This window comes from Nycticebus coucang, chromosome 6 (genome assembly GCF_027406575.1).
Source record: "Nycticebus coucang isolate mNycCou1 chromosome 6, mNycCou1.pri, whole genome shotgun sequence".
Classification (NCBI taxonomy): Eukaryota; Metazoa; Chordata; class Mammalia; order Primates; family Lorisidae; genus Nycticebus; species Nycticebus coucang.
In genome coordinates, this window is record NC_069785.1 from 123,432,382 (window position 1) to 123,457,745 (window position 25,364).

Here is a 25,364-nt window from a genome sequence, read left to right on the forward strand (position 1 = left end):
CCTAAATTTAATCCTAGTCCAATAATATCTTGACCATTAAGCAGAAATCACCCAGAGGTCAAAGAACATCATGATGAGGGACCCAGAAACCAAGTCTTTTAAGAAGGGTTGAAGACACTGGGGATGCATGTTTTGGAGAAGACTCACAGGGGCATGCTGTCTTCAGAGGATGCTTTACTGGAAAAAGAGCTAGACTGCCCGGACAGAAGACACAGCCAGGACCTCTGGGGAGGAGTCACAGGAAGACATATTTTGACTCAGCACGAGGAATAAGTTCTGTCTGCAGTCATTGTTTTTACATGATTGTGGACCAAGAGAGGAAATGCCCTCTCCTGGAAGATAAAGCACAAAGATGAGACTTGAAGGGGAAATTAATCAGCATTTACAAAGGGGCTTCTTAAAGAAAGAGGTTCTGAGATAGGGCATAGTACAAGGAAAGGACAGGGGTCAGGTGAGCCTGCAAAGGTGTCAACGTGGTATAGTAAACACTAAATGTGGCGTCAGAAAACCTGGAGTTCAAGTTCCAGCTCTGCCATGGGTTAGCTGTGGGATCCTGAGTAAGTGTACTCTCCCTTACTAGCCTCATGGACCTGCATAAAAATCGGGTGTCGGACTGGATGATCTCTGGAGTCCTCTGTAGCCAGGTAGTCTATGACAGTCAAGTTAATTTGTAGGTAGAACATCATTATTTTTCAGTCATAAAATGACTCTAAGACTATGTTTATATACTTGCGCTAGCCTTTGGTGCTTTCATTTTTATCTAAATTTTCTACTTTTAATAGAGCCAGGGGTCTCACTCTTGCTCAGGCTGGTCCTGAGCTGAAGGGATCCTACAGCTTGGCCTCCTGGAGTGCTACGGTGCAGGTGTGAGCCACCATGCCTGACCTGATTTCATTTTTATAATCCAGGACTGTTTTACTGTTGTTCACTAAGAAAAGTTCTAACCTATCTCTCCTGAACTTGAGTTGGGAAGGAAATGGGCTTTGCCCCTACCCGGGTCAAAGGATGGTGGCAAGTAGTTTGACCGAGTGCCCTGGCTTGCCTGGGACTGAGGGGTTTATGGTGATAAGAGACTTTCTGTGCTTGGCAAATCAGGATGGTTGATCACCTTAGTGGTGAGGAGGAAGATGAAGGTTTGGATGTGGCTTGGAGGAGAGGTTGCTGGAAGAGCACTTCTCCTATTCCCTTTCTATCTGGAGTTTCTTTCATCAGCCACCTGAATTGGGAGGTGGTTTCATTACAAGGTGTGAGCCCCTTATTGGGGCTTAGGGAGGACGAGTAAGGGGCAGCCTTTGAACTAGTCGCAAAGCCCAGATGAGCCAACTGTTGCCGGGAAAGAAGCTGAAATGCTTGACTAGCACTGATGCTGTGGGGGATTTTCCCTTTTTCTTCAAAAAAAAAAAAAAAAACAGAAAAGACCCAGTGGAAAAAAAAAAGTGATGAGTTGTGAGGCAGGCAGTGGGGCTCTACCCAGCCCCAGGAGACAGTGCGCAGCTCATTTGCTTAAATTTGCAGCTGACGGCTGCTACCTCTCTAGAGGCACCTGGAGAAGAATCTCTCTACATCAGACAGTGGCCAGTCTGGTACTCACAGCCACAGCCATGAACTACGCCCTCACCCTGGACATGGACTTGATGAACATGGATGAACTGGTGAGTAGGTACAGATAGCATCCTGTCACCCAGCCCCTGCTTGGAATTCTGAATATCCTATGCCATCATCCAGGGGAGAGGGGACAAGGTGGGAGTCCTGTCCCACTGTGGATCTATAGAATCTAGACGGACCCATCAGCTCTTGCTTTTAAGATTTTATTTTCCAAGGCCGGACGTCATGGCTCAGGCTTGTAATCCCAGCACTCCGGGAGGCCGAGGCCGGTGGATTGCTTGAGCTCAGGAGTTTGAGACTAGCCTGAGCAAGAGGGAGACTCCATCCCTATTAAAAATAGAAAAACTAGCCAGGTGTAGTGGCACACAGCTGTGTCCCAGCTATTCCGGAGACTGAGGCAAAAGGATTGCTCAAGTCTAAGAGTTTGAGGTTGCTGTGAGCTAGGATACCATAGCACTCTACCGAGGGGGACAGAGTGAAACTTTCTCAAATATTTATATATATATTATCTTTTCCATTTTGTGAAGGGAGCTGATAAGTAGAGGAGTAGCCCCTAATAAACGTCTTTTAGAGAGAGTTGGAAGACATGGGTCTTCCCCGGCATCTGCTCCTGAATTCCTAAGGGACCGGGAACATGATGCTTTTCATCTACTTCAATAGTGACTCTCTCCTTACGTCTTAGAGTTAGAGTGTAAGGGACCGGACGGGAAAGTACCTTGAAATTTTTCTTAATGTCAGCAGGCTGGCATTGATATCAATCATTCAACCCGTAGTTGTTCCTTTCTTGCTGTATTAGTTTATCATCAGGGCATTACATTCTGGGTTGGATGGAGAAGTCGAGGATCTGGACTTGGCCCTCAGAGAGCTTACAGCCTAGCCAAGAAGAAAATGTCCCATCACTGGAAGCTATTAGACAATGATTGTATGCTAAACTGAGGAATTATGAAACCAGACGTAGCAAGGGAGAAAACCCCAGTGGGCTGGGGAGCAGGTTGAGAGAATTTTACAGTAATCCAAAAAATGTCTTACAGCGTGCTGTGGCCTCCCTCAAAAGCCTGGAATCTCTAAAGTGTTCTTGGAAAGATTTCTTGGGTGGGCTAAGAAAACAGTCCCCAGCACTGCTCTCTGCTACCACCCGGTTCTCTGCGGGGAAGCATAGTGGTTCAGTTGATTTGGTTGTCACTGGGCTCCCAAAAGATAGGTGTGGGGAGCAACCTAACCAGAGACCCCAGATCTCCTATGTGCCAGCAGCAGAACACTGGTTGTGTTTCTTGGAAACCTCGTGACAGTCTTTTCTCTGAACTGAACTGTATTCTGGGCTAGATCATGAAGGATCTAAACCCTGACCTCCTACCAGCTCTCCTGACCCTAAACCCACCTTGAGATGTTGTAGACTCCCTTCAGGTACCCAAGCTGGAGTCTGTTTTGTAATTCCACCAACTGTGTTCCTAGACTTGATTGGAGAAGGCTGCCTCTCGCTTCCTCGGATTGGCTGTGTAGGTTGAAAATGGAGGGAATCTAAGTAGAAGGGTTAATTACCCAAAGTCTGGTTTTCAGATCCAAACCCAATTAAAGTCACAGCCTGGCCATCCATCTAAACAGGACCTGCTGCATAATTTGCAGGACTCAATGCAAAATGAAGATGTGGGGATCCGGGCGGTGCCTGTGGCTCAAAGGAGTAGGGCGCCAGCCCCATATGCTGGAGGTGGCGGATTCAAACCCAGCCCCAGCCAAAAACTGCAAAACAAAACAAAACCAAAACAAAACAAAAAAAAAAAGATGTGGGGATCCTTGTTGAAAAATTATTCAGAATTTCAAGACAGCACTGACAGAGCACTTGGTCAAGTGGGGGGACTGCACAAATTGTACCCCCAGGAAGCCACCCAATTCTAAGTCCAATCAGAATCCGGGCAATACCCACATCAGACTAAAAACCCATTTCCCTAACAAGGCAATGTGTTCCTCCTTGGCCACCAGTCCCAGTTGTTGCTTCACCTGAGTAGGTTACCAGGCGTCTTCCTCTGACCACAGCTTCAAGCTGACCACGAGCCCTGACCCAGTTGGATATCTTGGTAACCAACTGGAGATTTGGCCAGTCCTGGCTTCTGAGAAACCTCAAAAGTTTCCCCTAACTGCACGCCTCACTTCACTGCATGACCTACAAGAGACAGGTGGTGGCAGAGGGCAGGGGACAGCAGGGCACGTCCCATGTCACAAAGAAAACCTATGTCCCAGGGAAGGAGACCTGGCTACTTGCTTCATGTCACACCTCAATGAGTGGTCCCCAGCCAGACATCCAAATGTTCTAGACCCCTTACTGAGGGTCCATCCAGGAGCCTGGGAATGCTGGAACCATCTGGGCTTCATGGCTCTTCCACCAGCAAACAGGGGTCTTGTCCTGCCTACATGCTCTCCCTCCAGGCACTGTCCCTCAGAATACCCCTCTTCTCCACCCCACAAGGCCAGGAGCGGCCTTGGTAGACTGTCCCACAATTTCACAAAGGCCCTGGGACAGTGGAGCAGGCAGAAAAGTCTTAGGTGTAGTAGCTTCTCAGTAAGTATTTACTGATTTGTGATACAGGAAAAGTTTTAGCTCACCATTTCTCTCTGGAGTTAGTCTAGCTTTTTCTATTCCTTTTGCTTCCTATTCGCCTCCCTGTCCTTTTCCAAACCAAGTATTGGTTCACTTTCCTGAAACACTGGGTTCTGCACTCCGAGGTTGGGTGAAGAACTGGGGCTCTTGGTCACAGCCAAGTGCTAGTCATCCTGTATTCCCTTCCTTCTGAACTCTAAGATCAACTCTAGCTGCTTAGTATGTCTATTTCCTTAAGGTGGCCTGCTAATTCTCATGAATGGAGGATCTAAAAAAAAAAAGGTCTTAATGGCTAAGAAGCAAGACCAAGAAGCAGCCAGGTCCTTGTGGCGGGCGTGCCAGGGACCCATTCTGCTAAGAAGACAGATCTAGGCAGACCTAGAAAAGCACTTGTCTATAGGAACCTTGATCTAAGAACCTCTTCTCAACAGAATCAGGGCCTGGGCTGGGGCACCTACAGAGACCGGTCACCAACTACACCTCCAGCCCCACCCTGCACACTGGTCAGGAAGGGAAGCTGCTATAGAACAGGGTAAAGCTAGTCTGAGCCCCTGATCCCTCCGCATAGACGATCACCACAAACTATGACTCTAGTGTGACCAGAGCCATCACGAGCTACAAAGCCTGTCCACATGTACTATCTCATTTCACCAAGGAGGTGTGAAGAAGAGGAACCAAAACTGGCTCAGGCTGTTTCTGGGCTTTACCTGGGGCAAGGGGAAGATCTCTGTCCCTTAATCATGTCAAAAGTCCCAGAGGAACCCGAGTGAGGAGGCCCCAGCTGTGGGGTGGTTGGAAGGGTGAGAGATGAGGGAGAGACTTGAGGCCAGCCTGGGAGGGGTCAGTACTGAGGCGAATCTGAGTTCTGGCACACAGACTACAATCTCCATGAGGAATTCTTGCCTTCCTTGGGGATACAGACTGCGGCTGACCCCCCCTCATCTGGCAGAATAGCATAACAAGTGGCCAAGTATTTAGAACTGAGAGTCAGGACACAAGAATGATTATCCTTTCAGGAATGATGGGGCAAAATGTCTCTTTTTTCTTTTCTTTTCTTTTTTTTTTTTTTGAGACAGAGTCTCACTCTGCTACTCCAGGCTAGAGTGCCATGGGGGTCATAGCTGACAGCAACCTCAAACTCCTCTTGCCTCAGGCTCCCGAATAGCTGGGACTATAGATGTGCACCACCATGCCCGGCTAATTTTTCTGTCTTTAGTAGAGACAGAGCCTCACTCTTGCTCAGGCTGATCTCAAGCTCTTGAACTCAAGAGATCCTCTCACCTCAGCCCCCCAGAGTGCTAGGATTACAGGCGTGAGCCACCACACCCGCCAGAACAAAATATTTCAAATCACTAATAACCCAAAAGCTGGTTTTAAGAGATTGCTACATGCAACTCAGAGACATGTCTACCTGTTCCTTGGACAGTGTGACTCTGTCCCCAAAGTGCAAATAGATGTTGAAGTGCCTAAACCTAAAGATTTGGTGCAGAGGTAGGGGTCTCTTAAAGTCTCCCCCTCAAAACCACATCCAGAGCAGAATCCACTCCTAATGGCCAAAATCCCCCAGGCAGAGACGGAAGAGGAGTCCACAGGCTTGGTCCTGAAGAGTAGGGAAGGGGAGGAGGTGTGACAGATGGATGCCAGAGTCTCTGCTGAAGGAAGAGTGGGGGAAGAGGGACTGACCTACACTCTTATTTTAGAGCCCAGTCTCATGCCTGTGGACTCCCCTGCACTCTTCAAGCCACTCAAGGCTGGAGTGAGAGATGCTCTGGCCAGCCTCATTCATAGTTCCTGACTTGGCTGGGAATATCTTCACAGGGACATAAAAGGAAATGGAGCTTCTTTGCTTCCCGGGGCCAAGGCAATGATCGGCTTCTGTGTGCAGACACCTCCCGCAGCCAGCATGGCTCAGTCCTCTGAGACTGGGTGAGTGTGCCCTCAGCAGGCAGCCCTGCTCCCCTCTGGGGACTTGGAAGCAAGGTCTGGTGGTGCAGTCACCGGCTGCAGGACAGGCTAGAAAAGCAAAGGCTCCTGGTGCTGAGCAAGCAAGGATCATGCTGAGAACCAGCTCAGCCAGCACAGGGTGTGACAGGCAGAGAATCAGAGCATCTGAATGGGGACTTTGAAAGCAAGGTCCAGCCTTCTTCTCCGGCAGGAATCTCTTCCTGCACACATGGGCTCAAACATTCCTCTCCTTCCCAAGGGCCCCAACTCATTATTGCACATTTCTGCCTGTTAGAAATTTAACCCTCCTTGGGTGGCGCCTGTGGCTCAGTGGATAGGGCACTGGCCCTATATACTGAGGGTGGCAGTTTCGAAGCTGGCCCCTGCCAAACTGCAACAAAAAATAGCCGGGCATTGTGGCAGGTGCCTGTAGTCCCAGCTACTTGGGTGTCTGAGGCATGAGAATCGCCGAAGCCCAGGAGTTAGAAGTTGCTGTGAGCTGTGATGCCACAGCACTCTACCGAGGGAGATAAAGTGAGACTCTGTCTCTAAAAAAAAGAAAAAGAAAGTTAACCCTCCTTTGACTGAAATACCACTCGTCGGGTCTGCCCATGGGAGACACCCAGGACACTTGCACCCAGAGGTGGTTCCTGCCTTCTTACCCGTGGGACTCTTTCCAACCTTGAAATCAGCTCATTCATAACTCTTCTCTCTCCTAGATGCCACATCCTCCCAGGCAGGGTTTTCCAAACCCCTCAGCAAGTGGTCACCCTTGTCCAGACCAGCCACACTGGGTTGGTGTCCAGCCTACCTACAGATTTCTGTTCACCTAGGATAAGGGGACAGTATAACTGTCACTTCAGTGACTCATCCTAAGCTTGCAGTCAACAAACTCCCAAGTCTTTTTCTCACGAATTATTGTTACTAGGGCTTCTCTAACTTATAGGTGGACAGAATGTTTTTTTGTTTTTGTTTTTCTTTTTGAGACAGAGTCTCACTTTGTTGCCCTCAGTGGAGTGCTATGGCATCACAGCTCACAGCAACCTCTAACTATTGGGCTTAAGCAATTCTCTTGCCTCAGCCTGCCAAATAGCTGGGACTACAGGCACCTACCACAATGCCCGGCTATTTTTTTGTTGCAGTTGTCATTATTTAGCAGGCCCTGGGTTGGGTTCGAACCCTCCACTGAGCTGCGGACACTGAGCCTGGACAGAATGTTTTAAACACGAGTCTGCATTTCTTTTTGCCAATGCAATCTATCTGGCTAGTGCAGGAATGTGGCTCCAGCTTGTGGAGAACTCTGTGTCGTCTGAAAGTGTCCCCCAGCCGTGTTCTCCATGGGAGGGCTCAGAGTGCTAAGAGGAGGGATCTAGGAGAGATCCATGAGGAATGCCTTGGACACTCCACACACACCTGCCAACACAGAATTGCAGTCAGTAGTTTCTAGCTGAGCTCTGTGCTGGCCATGCAGAGCAGAGGGGCAGCCTCATTGTTTGCAGAAGACACATGGGGCTTGAAGACCTTAATTACCCAGGGAGGAGCCTTCATCCTACAATAGAAGGAAGGAAAAGACTAACATTTGTGGATCCCACCAGGGACAAGCACCTGACATCTCTCCACTCTCCCTTGCCCTCCACCTCTCTGCCCCTCTGCCCCAATACTAGGATGCTGTTATAGGCCCTACTCCTGCCCTAGTGCTCACGACCATTTTCTAACTAGATTCCTAGCTCTGTGCTCAGCCACATTCTGGTCATTGTGTTTTCTTGCCCATTTTGGGCACGAGTGCCTGCCTGTGTATATATAAGTGGTTGTCTGCTGAGTGCCTGCCTATGACACGCGCTGGTGTGGTGCCATCTGGGCACAGCTCTGCACCTATACAGGGATATGTTGTTGTCTGAGAGTGTGTATGCACAAGGGCCTTGGGTTCCTGTAGCTTCTTATGTCAAAGAATGAGTGAGCCACTAATCCAAATCGGCAGTCTGGTGTTCTCCCTGGGCGTGAGTCCTGGAGGGATCACTTTGGCACCACACACTGCACACTATTTAGGATTCCTGATTCTTCAACTTTCCATCAGGCCCAAACGAAGTTGGCCTGGTTACCTCTCTCCCTAGTTCAGGTGATGGTGGGGGTGCCAGAACCCCTGTGTGGGGGAAGTGGCTTTAACACATGCCACTCCCAAGCCCCCAAAACGTCTGTTTGACACCTCCTGCTGAGATGTCTTGCCTACTCCCAGCACCCTCAAACCAGCCTCCTCCCATCTTCCCCTCTCTGCCTGAACACTTTGCCAAATAAATACCTCTTGGCAAAGAGGATGAGACAGAGCCCTCCCAACCCTCCTCTGAACTAGTGTTCACAGGAGCTGGGGGCCCTAGGGAGGTGTCCCACTGCATTGACTTTAAACGAGCAATTAACCAAGCAGCCTGTATGCTTTGGAGGGCAAGAACTTGAGTCGGTCTCAAAAAGGACCTCTGGGCTGGACCTCAGCCCTCCCCTGGGCAGTAGACAGCCAGCCACTCCTGCTACAGCCAAGGTAGGTGAAGTCCAGCCCTGCCGACTGCCCCAGGCCCTGTGCCTCTCCTCCCTCTGCCCAAACTTCTTTCTTACAATGTTCTCCCTTGAACTCTTGCTGAATTCCACTATGAGTCAAATGGTTCTATTGAATAAGGACATTGGAAATAGCCTCCAATAAGTCAGGAGAACCCAAGCTAGGCTCCAGGCTGTCAAGAGCATTGGGAGGAGGCAGGAATTGCAGGACATAGGAGTGAGTCCCTGCTGAGGCCTTTGCCTGAAGTCCCAGGATATAAAGACCCCTCTCTGGGAAACTGCCTTCAGAGCACGTGAGCACACGTCTGTTGCATGTCTATCATATAAAACATGTGGCCTTGGGAGGGGGACACAGAAAGCCCGCCTCCAGGACCTTACCACCTGGTGAGGAAATGGACATCCCAAACCTGGGAGCTCTAACAAATGCAACCAGGCTGGGCACAGAGGTTCACACCTGTTATCCCAGCACTCAGGGAGGCCAAGATGAATGGATTTCTTGAGGTCAAGGGTTGGATGGTGGTGCCTGTGGCTCAAGGAGTAGGGTGCCAGCCCCATATACCCAGGGTGGCAAGTTCAAGCCCAGCCCCAGCCAAAACTGAAACAAAAAAAAAAAAAAAAAAAAAAAAAGTTGGAGATCAGCCTGAGCAAGAGACCCTGTCTCTACTAAAAACAGAAAAACTAGCCAGGCGTTGTGGTGGGTACCTGTTGTCCCAGCTACTTGTGAGGCCTATTTGGGAGAAATTTAAAGAACTCTATCGAGGAGTTTAGACCTCACCCTTGAGGTCCTTGGTTTTGAAATTAAAGTAGAACCATTTTCTTTTCTTTTTTTCCCACCCCCTCCCCCCCAGGCTGGTCTCGAAAGCTTTAATAAAGTTTAAAAAAAAAAAAACAAACCTATAGTAGATAAACACAGAAAAAAGAAAGAATTATTTTGACAGATGTATCAGTTTTCTATTGCTGCTATAACAAATTGCCACAAACTGTGTGGCTTAAATAATACAAATTTTTTACCTTACATAAATGGAAATAAGGAGTATGATGTGGGTTTCAGTGGGGTAAAATCAAGGTATTGTAAGGACCACATTTCTTTCTGAAAGTTCTAGAGGAGAGTTCATTGCCTTGCCTTTTCCAGTGTTTAGAAGCCATCCACATTTCTTGGGTCATAACACCCTTCCTCCATCTTCAAAGCCAGGAACAAGTCAAATCCTTCTCACGTCACAACCAATCTCTCTAACTTACTCTTCTGCCTTGATCTTCTACCTTTAAGGATCTTTGTGATTACACTCGGTCTACCAAGCATTTCAGAATGTGCTCTGGCTACAAAACCAATGTGAGCCTCTTTCTTCTCTTCCATTCTCCTCTCTATCCAAGGGATTATGAAGTACCGTTTTCACAAAATGACTTGAGAAAATGGTAATCCTGTTAATACAAGATTACTGTAAGTAGGGCAGCGTCTGTGGCTCAAAGGAGTCGGGTGCCGGCCCCATATGGGGAGGTGGTGGGTTCAAACCCTGCCCCAGCCAAAAACTGCAAAAAAAAAAGATTACTGTAAGTATTAGAGAATTGCTCCTTTGGAAGAACCAGATGCATCTGAGCTTGCTTGTCTCTCTGGAGCTCCAGCATAACATCAGGGTGCTGGGCAATCTTGCAGCCTTTCTGTTTATCTAAGGCAACACCACTCTGAACAATATAGTTTTTGAGATGATCTGCCTGGGCCCTGCGGCTCTTCACCAGATTCCTCCGGTTCTGGAACTGCAGGAAGTCAGTTCTTTTGCCCCTGAAGCACAGAAAAACGGGAGAAAGTCCCCGGGCTGGGGTCACCAGATGCTTGGACCTGCTTAAAAAATCAAGCCAGCCATCATGAAGATGGGCAGATCCAGCTTCAGAGAGAGTTGAACCATTTTCTTCAACAAAAGCTTCAGTGTGGCCACCCAAGTCAAAAGTGAAGAGCTCTGGTTGAAAGTCAAAGGGGGAGTCTGGCACCCTTCCCCACCCCTCTTGCTGGGCACCACCACCACTATCATCCATGCCTCAGGAAAATCCTATAATATACACACAATCATGGGTACTCTTTAAAGAAAGTCCAGAGAGCCAAGCACAGTGACACACAACTATAGTCCCAGCTACTCGGGAGGATGAGGCTGGAGGATCCTTGAGGTCTGGAGTTCAAGATTCCAGTGAGCTATGATCAAGCCTATGAATAGTCACTGTACTCAAGTGACTATTCAATAGTCAAGATCTTGTCTCTAAATTACAAAAAAGGAAGGCAGTCCTTGGAATCATGCTATGTGGTATAACCTGTAACTGGCTCTACAATTTAGCAAGGTGTGTTAAATATCTTTTCCTTAAGAGGACATGCAACAAATCCCATTTCTTTTCAAGCATTCTGTTAAGTGAACACATTGACCTTGGCTTATTCCAACCTCGTACTTTTTTTTTTTTTTTGAAACAGAGTCTCACTATGTCGCCCTCAGTAGAGTGCTGTGGCATCACAGCTCACAACAACCTCACACTCTTGGACTTAAGCAATTCTCTTGCCTCAGCCTCCCAAGTAGCTGGGACTACAGGCGCCCACCACAATGCCCAGCTATTTTTGTTGTTGTTGTTATAGTTGTCACTGTTGTTTATCAAAGCCTGGGCTGGGTTTGAACCCACCAGCCCCAGTGCATGTGGCTGGCATCCTAGCTGCTGAGCTATAGGCACCGAGCCCTCCAACCTTGTATTAATGAACATTATCACAAACATGACTTCTTCTTATAACTGGCTTTGCTATTAAATGTGAAGTTGAGGGTGGAGCCTGTGGCTCAAAGAGTAGGGCCCCAGCCCCATATGCCGGAGGTGGCGGGTTCAAACCCAGCCCTGGCCTGAACCGCTTTAAAAAAAAAAAAAAGGAGGGCGGTGCCTGTGGCTCAGTTGGTAAGGCGCCGGCCCCATATACCGAGGGTGGCGGGTTCAAACCCGGCCCCGGCTGAACTGCAACCAAAAAATAGCTGGGCGTTGTGGCGGGTGCCTGTAGTCCCAGCTACTCTGGAGGCTGAGGCAAGAGAATCGCTTAAGCCCAGGAGTTGGAGGTTGCTGTGAGCTATGTGATGCCATGGCACTCTACCGAGGGCCATAAAGTGAGACTCTGTCTCTACAAAAAAAAGAAAAAAAAAAAAGGAATTCGTAAATGTGAAGTTGAAAAAAAAATAGACAAAAAAGAAAAGGGCTCTAAGGAGGACACTGATGTGGTGGGATTTGTGTGTTAGAAAACTCACCCTCCAAGTGAGGAAGTGGACAGGAGTGAAGACGCTGGCAGGAAGGAGACCCACGGAGCACTAGGGTGAAGAAGGACTAGATTGAAGCAATGGCAGAGGAATGCTGGGGTGGGGGCAGATGGCGCTGCTGGTGCACTCATGTGTCTCCTGCACCCCCTTCTCACAGACCACCTGCCCCAGGGACCAGAAGAAAATACCAGGGTAGGGAAATGGGTCTGCCCACATTGGGAGTGAGTGTGTGGCCCATCACTTGGGCTCCTGGGTGTCAAAAAAGCCCAGTGGTAACCAAGAGCAATCAAACTTTGCTCCCCTGAAAGGGTGCAATGTGAGACCACCCAGAGCCTGGGAAACAGAGTACCCCATCCAATTCTCTGCTTTCCCGGGGCTCATCATTTGGTTTTGAATTACCACGGGGAGAGGGTTCATAGGGGAGGAGTGGGAAGACCAGAGCTGGGAAGTGAGGAGGAGCAGGTGCAGAGGAGAGCTGTGAGTGAAAGGTGTGAAAACAGGCACTACAGTCTTCCTTTGCGGTTTGCTAGGTAAACAGTCTGAGTGCTGGCGTGTGAGTGATGGGAGTGTGATGAGGCGTAGAAGGAGAAAGAGGAAGGGGAGGAAGAGGAAGGGAGGGAGGAGGGAACTTCCGCAGACATAGAGGACATGCCCCCTTTATTTGGAACAGGCTACCTCCCTCTTCTATGCCCCGTCTCTCTGCGTCTCCCTCCCAGCCTCTCTCTCTGCCTCTGGGCTTCCAGCTCTCCTTGCTGTGGGGAGTAGCGTGAGTGTTGCACCTGCCTTAGAGGGAACTTCAGGCAGAGCTGCTTAGTGGCAAGCATCAGCTCTGGAGGTAGATAAATGTCAGTTTAAACAAACCTGATCTTTAGCAAGACCTATCTGTAAAATAGCAATAATATTACTTACAGAGCTTGAGCTTGTTGTGTGGATTAAATCAGATGTGACTGGTTGTAACTACCATTGTGGCTGTTACTACCATTTTTTTTTTTTTTTTTGAAACAGAGTCTAAGGCGCCCTCAGTAGAGTGCTGTGGTGTCACAGCTCACAGCAACCTCAAACTCTTGGGCTTAAGCAATACTCTTGCCTCAGCCTCCTGAGTAGCTGGGACTACAGGTGCCTGCCACAACACTCAGCAATTTTTTTTTTTTTTTTTGCAGTTGTCATTGTTGTTTTAGCTGGCCCAGGCTGGATTCAAACCCACCAGCCTCGGTGTATGTGGCCAGCGCCCCACCCACTGGGCTATAGGTTTTGATGATAATGAGACAGTCAGGAATGGGGGGGGGTGGCTAGTCAAGAGGAAGCCAGCAGGGCAGATAAACACCCTCCACCCCCAGTGAGGTCCTAGGATATCATGCCCACTGTTCTGCTCAGAATCGGAACAGAAGCCTCCTTGTCCCAACCACATCCAGTCCCAAAATTGAAGTCCTGTGATTTCAGCCCCTGAGCCTGCAGGTGTCTGCGCCTAAGGACACATACACACAAAATAACTTACAGGGACACAGCCTTTCGGTGTACAAGGCACGACCACCCCAGGTAGCTCCCTTTCTCATCGTTACTGCTCTCTGGGGAATTAGTCCATTTTACAGATGAAAAGTGAAGTTGGAAAAGACAAAGTGGCCTGTTCAAAATTGAAATTTGAATTTGTTTTTTTGGTGGGGGACAGAGTCTCACTTGGTCAACCTGGGGTTGAGTGCTGTGCTGTCATAGCTCACAGCAAACTCAAACTCTTGGGCTCAAGTGATCCTCTTGTATCAGCCTCCTGAGTAGCTGGCACTACAGGCACCCGCCACAACACCCGGATAGTTTATTTTTTAGAGATGGGGTCTTGCTCTTGCTCAGGCTGGTCTCAAACTTCTGAGCTCAGACAATCCACCCACTTTGGCCTCCCAGAGTGCTAGGATTACAGGCATGAACCATCATGACATGCCCCTGAAATCTGAATATTTGAAATGTGGTCAGTGGGACATTTGAGAGTGCGAGGACAAAAGCAGTAAGCCCAGAGGGATAGGACGAAGTCTCTGAGGGAGTTAGGGTTCCTCACCCTCCTGTCTTCTCGCCCCTGCAGTACAGGGAATTGGATAACTACAATGACAGCACAGACTCCCCCCACGTGGAAAATCACCTCTGCTCCATGGGAGAGGGGCCCATAATGACAACCTTCAAGGCTGTGTTCATGCCCGTGGCCTACAGCCTCATCTTCCTCCTGGGTTTGATGGGTAACGTCCTGGTGCTGGTGATCCTGGAGCGGCACCGGCAGACGCGCAGCTCCACCGAGACCTTCCTGTTCCACCTGGCCGTGGCTGATCTCCTGCTGGTCTTTATCTTGCCCTTTGCTGTGGCCGAGGGCTCAGTGGGATGGGTTCTGGGGACCTTCCTCTGCAAAACTGTGTTTGCTCTGCACAAGATCAACTTCTACTGCAGCAGCCTGCTCCTGGCCTGCATCGCTGTGGACCGCTACCTGGCCATTGTCCACGCCATCCACGCCTACCGCCACCGCCGCCTCATCTCCATCCACATCACCTGCTCAACCATCTGGCTATCGGGCTTCATCTTTGCCTTACCAGAGATTCTCTTTGCCAAGGTCAGCCAGCCCCATCAAAATGATTCCCTGCAGCACTGCACTTTCTCCCAAGAAAGCCAAGCGGAAACCTATGCCTGGTTCATCTCCCGCTTCCTCTACCACCTTGGGGGTTTCCTGCTGCCGATGCTGGTCATGTGCTGGTGCTACGTGGGGGTAGTGCACAGGCTGCGCCAGGCCCAGCGGCGCCCACAGCGGCAGAAGGCAGTCAGGGTGGCCATCCTGGTGACAAGCATCTTCTTTCTCTGCTGGTCACCCTATCACATTGTCATCTTCCTGGACACCCTGGCAAGGCTGAAAGCCGTGGGCAACAGCTGTGAGCTGAACAGCTCTCTCCCCATGGCCATCACCACTTGTGAGTTCCTGGGCCTGGCCCACTGCTGCCTCAACCCCATGCTCTACACTTTCGCTGGCGTGAAGTTCCGCAGTGACCTGTCTCGGCTTCTGACCAAGCTGGGCTGTGCCGGCCCTGCCTCCCTTTGTCAGCTGTTCCCCAGTTGGCGCAGGAGCAGTCTCTCTGAGTCGGAGAATGCCACTTCCCTCACCACCTTCTAGGTCCCAGTGCTTTCCTTGGGGCACACAGTGACGCTGGAAGCCCTTCCAACAGGAGCTGGGATCCTAAGAGCCCACCTTGCTGGCGTCCGCGGATGGACCAACTCCTCTTTCTAGGACAACCCTGCCGGCTCTTCTGTCAGCCCTGGGGCTAGGCTGGAGCCCAGGGAGGGGGAAGCAGCCCAAAGGCAAAGCCAAGGATATCTCTACCCACCTGCGTCTCCTTGGGCTGAGAGGGCTCCACACACCTTCTCTCATCCTAACCATCCAGAGCTCAAGAAACAACGGTTACTTCTGCCTGTAGGGAAAGTCAGGCTGCCCCCTCCCAGAATCCACTCCATCATTGTGAGGGCTGCCGAACTTCACAGTTACCTCTCTCTCCTCCGACACCACCTGTGGAACAGGAGGTGGTGAGCAGGAGAAACTGAGCAGCAGGATGAGTGGAGGTGGAGGCTGAAGGCTGGGTGTGGTGACTCATGCCTGAGATCTAGAGCATGAGACCAGACTGAACAAGAGTGAGACCCCTCAGAGCGGTGCCTGTGGCTCAAAGGGATAGGGCATCAGCCCCACATGCCGGAGGTGGCAGGTTCAAACCCAGCCCCTGCCAAAAAAAAAAAAAAATTCTAAATAATCAATAAAAACATAAGCAATTAAAAAACCAAACAAACAAAAGGGTGGCACCCGTGGCTCAGAGGGGTAGGGCGCCGGCCCCATATGTTGGAGGTGGTAGGTTCAAACCCAGCCCCGGCCAAAAACTGAAAAAAAAAAAAGAGTGAGACCCCTCTCTACTAAAAATAGAAAAGTTAGCTAGGTGCAGTGGTAGTCCCAGCTACTCTGGAGGCTAAGGCAAGAGGATCATTTAAACCCAGGATTTTGGTGTTTCAGTGAGCTATGATGATCCCACTGGGTTCCAACCTGGGTGACAGAGTGAGACGCTGTCTCAAGAAAAAAAAAAAGGCCGAGAAAAGGCCAGCCGGCCCCAGAGTGTAGAGTTAACACATCTTAGTCCCTAAAAACATTCTGTCAGGCTCCCAACCCTGCAGGAAGCTCAAATGGTCAAGTTCAGGTAGCTGGCCCTGGCTCTGATCAAAATAGTGCTGGGTCAGGTTCCGTGTCACCAGGGCCCATGGCATTGGCAGACTGAGGACCAACTCTAGGTGCCCTTGGAGGCTGGCCAGGGCCCAGAGGAAGGGCAAAGGCTGAGCACCAAGAGTAGAGTCCAGGTGGGGCCACATCTACAGTGCATCTTAGAATGGGTACAGGCGAAACTCACTAAATGCAGAATACAAATGTCTACATACAGTAACTAAGAAAATGCCATGAAGGTAGCTACGTTGAACAGTTTGATGAGAATATTTCAGATTGTATATGAAACCCGCACATTGTACCCCTTGATTGCACTAATGTACACAGCTATGATTTAACAATAAAAATAAATAAATTAAAAAAAAAAAAAAAGGGTAGAGTCCAACTGAGGAGAGAAAAGACTCCTTTCCCAACCCCAAAGAGAGCAAGTGTAAATCAAACCCACCCGGGCCCTGATGCGGAAGGAGGCCAATTTGTCTCCTCTACTCCCTCCCACAGACCCCGGGACCAGTGCAATTGCTAGAGGAGCAGAGGGCTCCAGCCACAGCAGAGGGAGCACTTAGCTAAGTTAGAATGAAGACATAGACTCCTAAGGGGAAAAACAGACTGAAAGGGACCCACCGGGAGTCATCTCATCCAGCCCCCAGCCTTGGCATCACCTTAAACCAGGGCAGGGCAAGAAACAGGCCAGGGCAGGGAAGTCCCCAGGTCCCAGGAGGCCATGCCCTGCCCAAGAGGATACTACTCAGATGGAACCAGAGGAAGCTGCTCCATGCTCACTTGGGGTGGGGCCTGCCAGGCAGTTCTGAACTCTCCCTCTCTCCTCCCCAGCCCCTGATCTGGGGTGGGGAGTCAGGGACCCCTGCCCTTGCCGAGGGCACATCTGAGTTGCCCAGACCCACTCAAGCCAATCAGCCACATTGTCTGGGAGGCCCCCATAGGGGAAACCACAACTGTGGCCCAGGGGACTATGTCTTCACGGTGGAATGCTGAGGAAGCCCTGGGGTCCCCCTTTCTTCTCCCAGCATCTAGTGGCAGTGAAGGGGCCAGACACAGAAGCAAACAGAGGCTGGATTTTGAACTTTCTTTTTAATAAAAAGGCACCTATAAAACAGGTCAATACAGTACAGGCAGCACAGAGACCCCCGGAACAAGCCTAAAAATTGTTTCAAAATAAAAACCAAGAAGATGTCTTCACATATTGTATTTATATATTTATATTTATATATATATTTATATAATGGTACAAAATGGCTGGGGTTATGGCCATGGATGGAGGGAAGAAGTAGGCTGGCCTGTGGCAGAGGTGGGAGAAGAGGGGACAGGGAGGACACTGGGCCTCTTACAGTCTGATCCCTCTGTCCTCAGGGCAGAAAACATTTAGAGTCAGACAGGGTGGCGGGCGCGGTCATGGGCACAGGGCCCAGATTGAGGCAGGCGGCAAAGCGCCTGGCAGGATGGAGGGCAGGTGGCCCCTGCACACAGAGGCTCCGGCCATGGCCCCTGGCAGATGCCAGGGAGTTAGGAGCCTGCAGCCAGGCTAGAAGCAGCACTAGGCCTGGCTGGTGGTGGACTGAGAAGCACCAGACTGGGAGGAGTGGGGGTGAGTTCCCTTTGTATTACAGCTGCCAATGTGAGACCAGGCCCTGAAGGTTAGGGAGGCTGGACAGGGTCCTGGTAGAAGACACCCTGTCTACAATGGCCCTTGGCCCTGCCAGGGAACTGCCCCGCTACCTCACAAGGCAGGAAAGGAAGTGAGAAAAGAAGAAGTTTTTACTCCTGGGGCCAAGGGGAGCAAAACACCCAGTCATATATGGCTTCAGCTCTGACCAGAGGCAGAGGGGGAGCTCTTCTGGGGAAAAGCAGGGAGTTGGGGGGGAGGCAGTGGCTGCGCCTGGGTGGGCACAGATCTATTACGTGGTCCTGAGCCCTGGGCAGAGGGACCTTGCCGGTGAGTGGGCAGGCAGAGAGGAGGCAGGAGGGAGTTCTGTATTCCCTATTCCATCCTCAGGGGGGTGGAGGCTGGAGGGGAGGCAGGCTGACTCAGACAAACCCTGTTCCTTAAGCAGGTGGCAGCCTCTAAAAAAGTCAGGGCCCTGGAGGGTACCTGGCCCAGCGCTAACTGTGGCCACAGGCCCAGAGGCACCAGCCACCCCCTCCACGGCTCACTCAACAGAGACACACAGCTGTTGCCTCTTCCTCCTTTCCTTCATCCCAGACTGGAGATAAAGGACTTCAAGTTCTGGCTAAGATGTAGCAGCAGAGGACACCTAGACATCCACAGCAGGAAGCCAGGGCCCCATGTCACCGGTGTGGGCAAACACACATGCACGCACACGCATGTTCTCCCTGAATCACTCAGCAGCAGACAGGCTGCCGCCCTGGAGGTCTTAGCCCTGCTGGGGCTCACCAGGTGGAAGCCTAGGTGGTCTGACCTCAGTTTAGGTGCGGGGCAGCTAGGTCATTTTACCATTTGGGGAGAAGATAGGAATGGTATCCCTTATGGACCCAGAGACACTGCAAACAGTGGGTGGGTGTGTAGGGCTCATGTCCCTAGGTCCAGGGGAATGGAGGGGGCGATAATTTGAAGAAAGGGGAAGGGTTTCTTTTATCCTTTTTTTGTGTGACTTCTATCAAAACACAGAAATACAGCACACGCACAAACCGGCACGAAAAGCGCAGAGCTCTATTTACAGCTAGGGCTGGCACCTGCCCACCTGGCCAGCCGCCTGCAGGGAGTGGGAGAGGGGGTCAGCCACGTCAGCAGGAAGGGAAATGAGGCAGGAAAAGACAGAAGGAAAAACAGTGGGCGCAGAGGAACCAAAAGGAGGAAGGTGGGTCTCGAGCAATGAAAAGATAAGACATCAGCAGGAAGGGATAGGGGAGACCTCTCCTCTCCTTCCTCTCTCCCCCAAGGACACTCCAAAAGCATAGCTGAATGGAGACAGGGTGCAGGGGAAGAAGGAAATAAGAGGCTCCATAGGAATTGGGAGCAGTAGGGAGGGGCAGCCCTGGTGGCTGAAATGGAACAAACCCCAAACCAAAATACCCCACCCCACTCTGCCACCTCCCCCTAAGCTGCCAGCACATCTGGTTTCCACAAACGCCACACCCCACACAAGCCCCCTCCCACCCTCTCCACCCCACCCCGTGACCCAGGCCATCCCAACACTGGAGGGGAAGAACTTTTTAAGGTTATCGTATTTGCAACATTGCCCCGGCTCCAGCCCCCAGCAGGGACTTCTAGAAAGGCAGGTTGGCCATGCTGCCAGGCGCCGGGAGGTAGCCCATCTGGCTGTCCAGAGACACACTGCGCTGCCGCAGGGGGTGGGACACCATGAGGTTCTGCTGGGGTGGGGGGCCCATGAGGGAGCCCTGCGGGGAGAGCATGTGGGGGGGCTGGCTGTACACCTCACCCCCCACACCTCGTTGCTTCATCAGCATGAAATTCTGCTGGGTCATGAGGCCTTGTGGAGGGGACATGACCCCCTGGTGCAGGCCGTGAGGCACCATGCCTTGCTGTGGAGGCACACCTGTCCTGCCCAGCAAGGACATCTGTCCGGGGTGGCACATGGACATGTTGAGCCCCCGCTGGACACCCTGCTGGCCTGGGAGGTTGGGGGGCCGAGAGGGAGTCTGCTCCGCCATCATGTTCTGCAGGTTCATGAGATGCAGATTGGGGGGCTGGGTCTTGGGGGGCTGGTTCTCGCTCTTGGGGAAGTACTGGAGGGTGCTGCTTGGCTTCTCAGAAGGGATGATCCTGGACAAGTCGAATTCAGGGATCCCCGTTGGGGTGGGCCGGATCACCTCGCTCAGCTCAGGGTCGTTCAGCACTGATGCCACCCCAGGGAGCACACCTGGGGGGTATGTGTCACCCATGCGCCCAGCCACACCTTTAGCCATCAAGTGCTGCTGGGGGGGTATGGGGCCGGGTGGCTGGCTGGGCAGGTCCTCTGGGGGCAGGGGCATGCCTGAAGGGTAGTGCTGCTGCAGGCCAGACCCCCCGCCCCCACCTCCAGCAGGGGCTATGGCACCATGGGGCTGCTGCAGCCGAGGAGGGAAAGGTACCATCTGGGAGGAGCTGGGCACAGGCCCGCAGGGAGCATTCAGGGAGTCTGCGCCCCCTGGAGCCATCATCATTGAGTTTTGAGGGGGCCCTCCTGTCCCCTGTGCATTGGGGTGCAGTGGAATGTTGGAGCCCAGAGGGGTGGGGGAGGGCAGCATGGTAGGCGGGGGCTCATGGGACAGGGGCTGCTGGCCTGGCAGGTTCATGCCCATGGGGCTCTGGGCAGCAGCTGAGTTCAGGTGCATCTGGCTGGGCTGGTTGTTGCTGATCCCTGTGGGGGGAGAGGATGAGGAGGTCAGGCACTGTGTGCACCCAGGATAGGGTGCACAATGCAGTCCTTCCCATGCCCAGCCAGGGGGGCTGTGGGGGAGAGCAGTTGCCAATGGTTCTCTGGCTGGGAGGGAAGGGACTGGAGGTGTTTTAAGCTAGATGCCAAGAGACCAAGTTGGGCCCACTTCACCATAGACACGTGGCTGGGTGTTGGAAAGACCACTCAAGTGCTCTAGGCTGAGTTTCACTCACTGAGTGACTACAGTGGGTGGAACAGCTTCCCAGGACCTCATATCCCCATGCTCAGGGCCCTTCAGAAGCACAGAAAAGCCAGTACGTCCCTAAAGCGACACCCAGCTATGCCCACTCTCCCTGTTCCCAGTGCCCACATTAGTGCTTTTCCCCCCGGCTCCTGCCTGTCCTCACACCTGGCCCAGAGCCCTGCGGCGGTGGTGGTGGGGGTATCAGGGGCCGGTCAGGCAGCAGCTCATCATCTGAGGTGGCGATGGTCTTGATAGCATTGTGGTAGAGTGGGGTGGAGCTGGGCATGGCGTACTTGGACATCTGGGACATCATCAGTGACAGAGGGTTCTGGGAAGGCGTGGGGTCTGGGGAGGAAGTGAATGGTAGGCTGGGGTTCATGAGGCCGCTGGGTGGGTTGGCAGGAGGTGCCGAGGAGCTGCTTCGGGGGCCGCTGGGTGGGAGGGCACCTACAGAAGCAGAGAGACAGAGAGAGCAGGGTGTGACTACAGAGAGGAGGACGGATCCGGCAGCTCAGGCTAGGGGGGGTTAGGAAGAAGTCGGCTCCCAAATCTCCACCTGGTACGCCAGGTGGAGCATCACCTGTGTCCCAGCCTTCCATTATCACCACAGTTCACCAGTCTCCAAGCAATCCCTGCAGTCTCAGGGCCTCGGGCAGTTGGAAGATCCTAAGCCCCAAGTATGACCCCTGAAAATGCTCAGAAGATGAACACAGCTGCCACTATCTGCCCTGCAAGCAGAGCCACCCACCTCTGGGTCCCTTGGTGCAGACAGTTAACTCACTGCCCAGACCCAGCACAAGCAAACCCACCTTGGACGCTTCCATGCCAGAGCCCAGTGCCCACATGCCTGCCCAGTAGACTCACCCTGTTCCATGTTGCCCAGGGTGGTGGAAGAATTCATGTTGATTGGCGGCTGCTTGTTCTGGGAGACCCCAGGGCTGGGCATGGCCGTCTTGGGAGAGGCAACCCAGCCGGGAGAAGGCACCGCCATGGAGGGAGACTTGAGCCTGCTGGGTGAGCCTGTGGGTGATCGAACACTGAGGGAGGAGCTGAGGACCTGGGGCGACTTGAGAGGTCCCGGTGGATTGGCAGAAGGCAAGGGCACCATCTGTGAGGGAGTCTGGGGAGACTTGAGGTTGGCAGAGGGCGAGGTGACCAGAGGTGAGTGCACCTGGCTAAGAGTGGGCGACTTCAGGTGTCCCATTCCTGGCGAGCCCATCTGATTAATACTGATGGTAAGGTCTGAAGGCCGCCTGCCCAGCCCCCGGGTTGGGGCTGAATGCACGGACCCAGGAGGATTGGACGCAGCAGGCAGAGGCATGTGGCTGAGCCGGGTGGTGCCCACATTGCCTATAGGCATTGAGCTCTGCTCAGGGCTAAACATGTCTTGGGTATTGCCCATGTCCTGGGACATGGCCTGGTAGGGTCCCTGGCCCCCAGAGAATCCCTGCTGGCCCTGGTTAGGAAACTGTGAAGACATAAGCATCTTCTGTGGGCCGCCCATCATGCCACTGCTGTTCTGGGCCCGAACCCGGGCCATTTCCTCAGGACTGAGTCCCTGGGGCCCCATCATGTCCCCAGGGCCCCGCATCTTCTGTGACATCAGCATCTGCTGCTGAGGGGTCATTTGCACATTCAGGTTCATGTTCATGTTCATGTTCACATTCATGTTCATGTTGAGGTTGCCTGGGCCCATGGGTGGGTCCACATCCCTCAGCCCAGACTGTCCCATGGGAGGGCTCAGGAGGCCTCGGCCTCCACCAAACTCCATGCCCATGGGAGCGCCTGCTAGGCCCTCGCCACCAGCCATCTGCCCAGGGAACATGGCAGGATCCATCTGCCGATGTGCCTGCATCATCCTCTCCATCTCCATGCTCTGCCCCATGCCACCACCTGCCATGCCCAGGGGACGCTGCATGCCCATCGGCCGCTTCTCCAGCAACTGGTGCCGCAGCAGCTCGTCCCGGACCCGAGGGGCCATGAATCGTTCTGCTTCACCTTGCCCACCTGGGTAGGGCACAGTGTTCTGGGCAAAATTGTTGGGTCCCCCCATAGGGGGCAAGTCTTCAGTCCAGCCCATGCCTGGCCTCACAGGCCTCTGCATGGCATTCATGGGCACCTCCATGGGCATACTCTGCATGCCCCCAAAGCCAGGTACCCGTTGTATCTGGTTGCCTGGGAAACGAGGCCCAGGGAAGGGAGGTCCGCCCCGGAGCTGCATGGGATCCTGGACATCCATGGGCGCACGCAGCTGTGCGCCCACCCCAGGTGGCCACTGATCAGAAGGCTTGCTGTGGTAGGGAGGCGGGGGCCCCCTCACCATCATGCTGCCCAGGCCCATCATGTCCTGCAGGGGACGCCCCCCATGCAGTCCGATCTGCTCCTCCTTCCGCCGTTTCTCCTCATAGTACTCCTCTTGCAGCTTGCGCCAGGCCACCTGCTCAGGTGTGAGGCTGTCCTGGCCCAGCCTCTGCATCATCATGTTCATCTGCTGCCCCATGTCCCCGCCCGGGGGATGCCCAGGTACTTCATGTTCCAGCGGGGCCCCCCCCAGACTCTGTGTCTGTGAAATCATAGACTGCAAGGGCTCTTCATACTTCTTCAGCCCACTGGGGGGGGCTGTGGGAGGCTGCTGGGGGGCAGGAGGGGCTTGTGCTGGAGGGCCCCCCTCTCCCGCTCCTCCTGGGGGCCCCTTGAGGAAGGGCTCGGTCTCCCCACTGCGCAGCAACAGCCGTTCAATGTCTCGAAGCGTCTGAAGGGATCGTTCCCGATGCTCCAGCTGCTCTTTGGATAGCCCCTCAGAGCCCACCAGGCTGCGCTGCCCATTTCCAGCAGGGGTAGGCTCCCCAAGCAGGGCAGGGCCGGGGGCACCGCTGGGGTCTCCTCCAGGAGGCAGAGGGTTGTTGTTGGCGGCAGCCGTAGGGGTATTAGGGTGGGTGCCCCCAGCCCCACCACCTGTGCTGGCAGCTCCCACCGAGTTGGGGGCCAGGTCCTGACTGGTGTCCTCAGGAGGCCCCTCTGGGGGCAGAGCAGGTGGGGCACTGCCAGGGGCTTGGGGCGGCGGTGGTGGCAGTGGAGGAGGCTGGGACTGTGGGGTGCCGGCTGATGGTGTGCTCAGGGGCAGCGGCTCTGGGGTGGGGGGCACTTTGGGGGCCTGCAGTTAGACAAAGGCAGAGTATGAGATAGGTAAGAGGATGTCCCGCCCACAGAGACACCATGCCCAGGTCTGTGAGGGTGCCCTCCAGGCGCCATGCTCACCTGGTCAAGCTTGGCCCGAGGCACATTCTGCTGGTGGTAGGCGAGGATGGAGTCTGCCCGGCCCTGCAGCACTGCCTCTGCCGCCCTGCACCAGGGGGTCAGGCACAGAGCTCAGAGAGGTAGGCATGAGAGCCCACCCAGAACCTAGCTTACCCTACCCGCCGCACAGGCTCCCTCAGGACCTCAGGCTGAAGGGTGCTGCCCAGACAGAGTGAAACTGACCTCCCCCAAGGCACTTACGTGTTGGCCAGGTGGGTGGTGAAGACATACACGAACTGTGAGGGAGGCTTTCCAGGGACGCTCCCTCCCCCGCCCCCAGGGGCATCAGGCCGAAGGCCTGGAGGGGGCCCATGTGGGGGTCCTGGTGCGCTGCTCTCGCTGAGGGGCAGTTGGGCAGTCTGGCCAGGACCCAGCTGGGGGGCCGCCATGGCTGGATCTGCTACATTACAATCTGCATGAGGAGAGAGGGGTAGGAAAGGGGGTGAGTGGCCCAGAGGCAAGGAAGAGCCAGCGGATACTCCCTTCCCAGGGAGCCTCCCTGCCTTACAGCTCCGCCTGCCAGGTCACGTGTGGCTGCAGTCCATGCATTCCCAAGTCTGGTTTCCACACTAACTTACCCTAACTCAGTCTTTGACTAGAATGGGAAGATTGGTGACCATGTGGAGAGGTAGGGGAAGGGAACAGGTGGCCCTTTCCAACAGGCTTCTAGGGGCCCAGCATTCCACCGGTACTTAAGGGGTGTGAACATACACCTGGGAGGAACATGCCGTGCCATGCCACTTTACAGAGGAAGAACCCAGGGCAGGACTCCAAATCCCTGTTGTGAGCTCTACTCTCACCCCTCAGGCTACTGTGTGCACAAATACATCAGGACTTGAACCCAGGACTTGAGCCCAGGGCAGGACTCCAAATCCCCGTTCTGAGTTCTACTCTCACCCCTCAGGCTACTGTCCTGGCACGTGGGCACGCATACACCATCTAGTGACAGGGGATGGATGGCAGGTAGAAGGCAAAGAGGCTTCACAAACCGATGATTGAAACTAACTGACTTAGTGATTTTATGAGTAAGACACATCATCCCTCAAAGCTTTTTCATCTATCAAAATACCCCCAACCTTGCACAGTGGCAAGCTAAAGAAATGTATTTTTTAATAGCAGGTTCAGAACTATGTCAAAGTAAATGATCACTTTGAAAAATAGGGAGTCAGAGAAGGCTGACCGACTGCGAACACTCCCAGGACCATCCACTCTTAGCACCAAGAGAAGTTTGCATACGTCCCTCTAAATCCTGGCCTAGAAAACATCTACAGGGCGGGAGAAGAGAATGTATGATGAG

At 52.9% G+C, this 25,364-nt stretch overlaps 2 protein-coding genes across 6 annotated transcripts in view; one reads left to right on the forward strand and one right to left on the reverse strand.

Moving 5' to 3' along the window:
- Positions 1-1,501: 1,501 nt before the first annotated feature.
- CXCR5 (C-X-C motif chemokine receptor 5) lies at positions 1,502-15,743 on the forward strand. 2 transcript variants are annotated; one of them, XM_053594175.1, is made up of 2 exons: positions 1,502-1,652; positions 14,021-15,743. In XM_053594175.1, exons 1-2 carry the CDS (start codon positions 1,602-1,604, stop codon positions 15,086-15,088), a joined length of 1,119 nt encoding a protein of 372 aa, XP_053450150.1. In that variant the 5' UTR covers positions 1,502-1,601; the 3' UTR covers positions 15,089-15,743. The 2 variants fall into 2 exon arrangements, with proteins under 2 accessions (XP_053450150.1, XP_053450151.1); XM_053594176.1 differs by lacking the exon at positions 1,502-1,652 and adding an exon at positions 8,538-8,672.
- A 1,498-nt stretch (positions 15,744-17,241) lies between these two features.
- The window catches only part of BCL9L (BCL9 like), a 29,954-nt gene continuing 21,831 nt past the window's right edge, over positions 17,242-25,364 (reverse strand). For all 4 annotated transcript variants that reach the window (XM_053594172.1, XM_053594171.1, XM_053594174.1 and 1 more), the window contains 5 exons: positions 24,269-24,479; positions 24,029-24,113; positions 21,635-23,924; positions 20,936-21,217; positions 17,242-20,508 (listed from right to left, as the gene is read on the reverse strand). In XM_053594172.1, the coding sequence (XP_053450147.1) occupies positions 19,415-20,508; positions 20,936-21,217; positions 21,635-23,924; positions 24,029-24,113; positions 24,269-24,479 (3,962 nt within the window). In that variant the 3' untranslated portion in view covers positions 17,242-19,414. The remainder of the gene's footprint in view (positions 20,509-20,935; positions 21,218-21,634; positions 23,925-24,028; positions 24,114-24,268; positions 24,480-25,364) is intronic.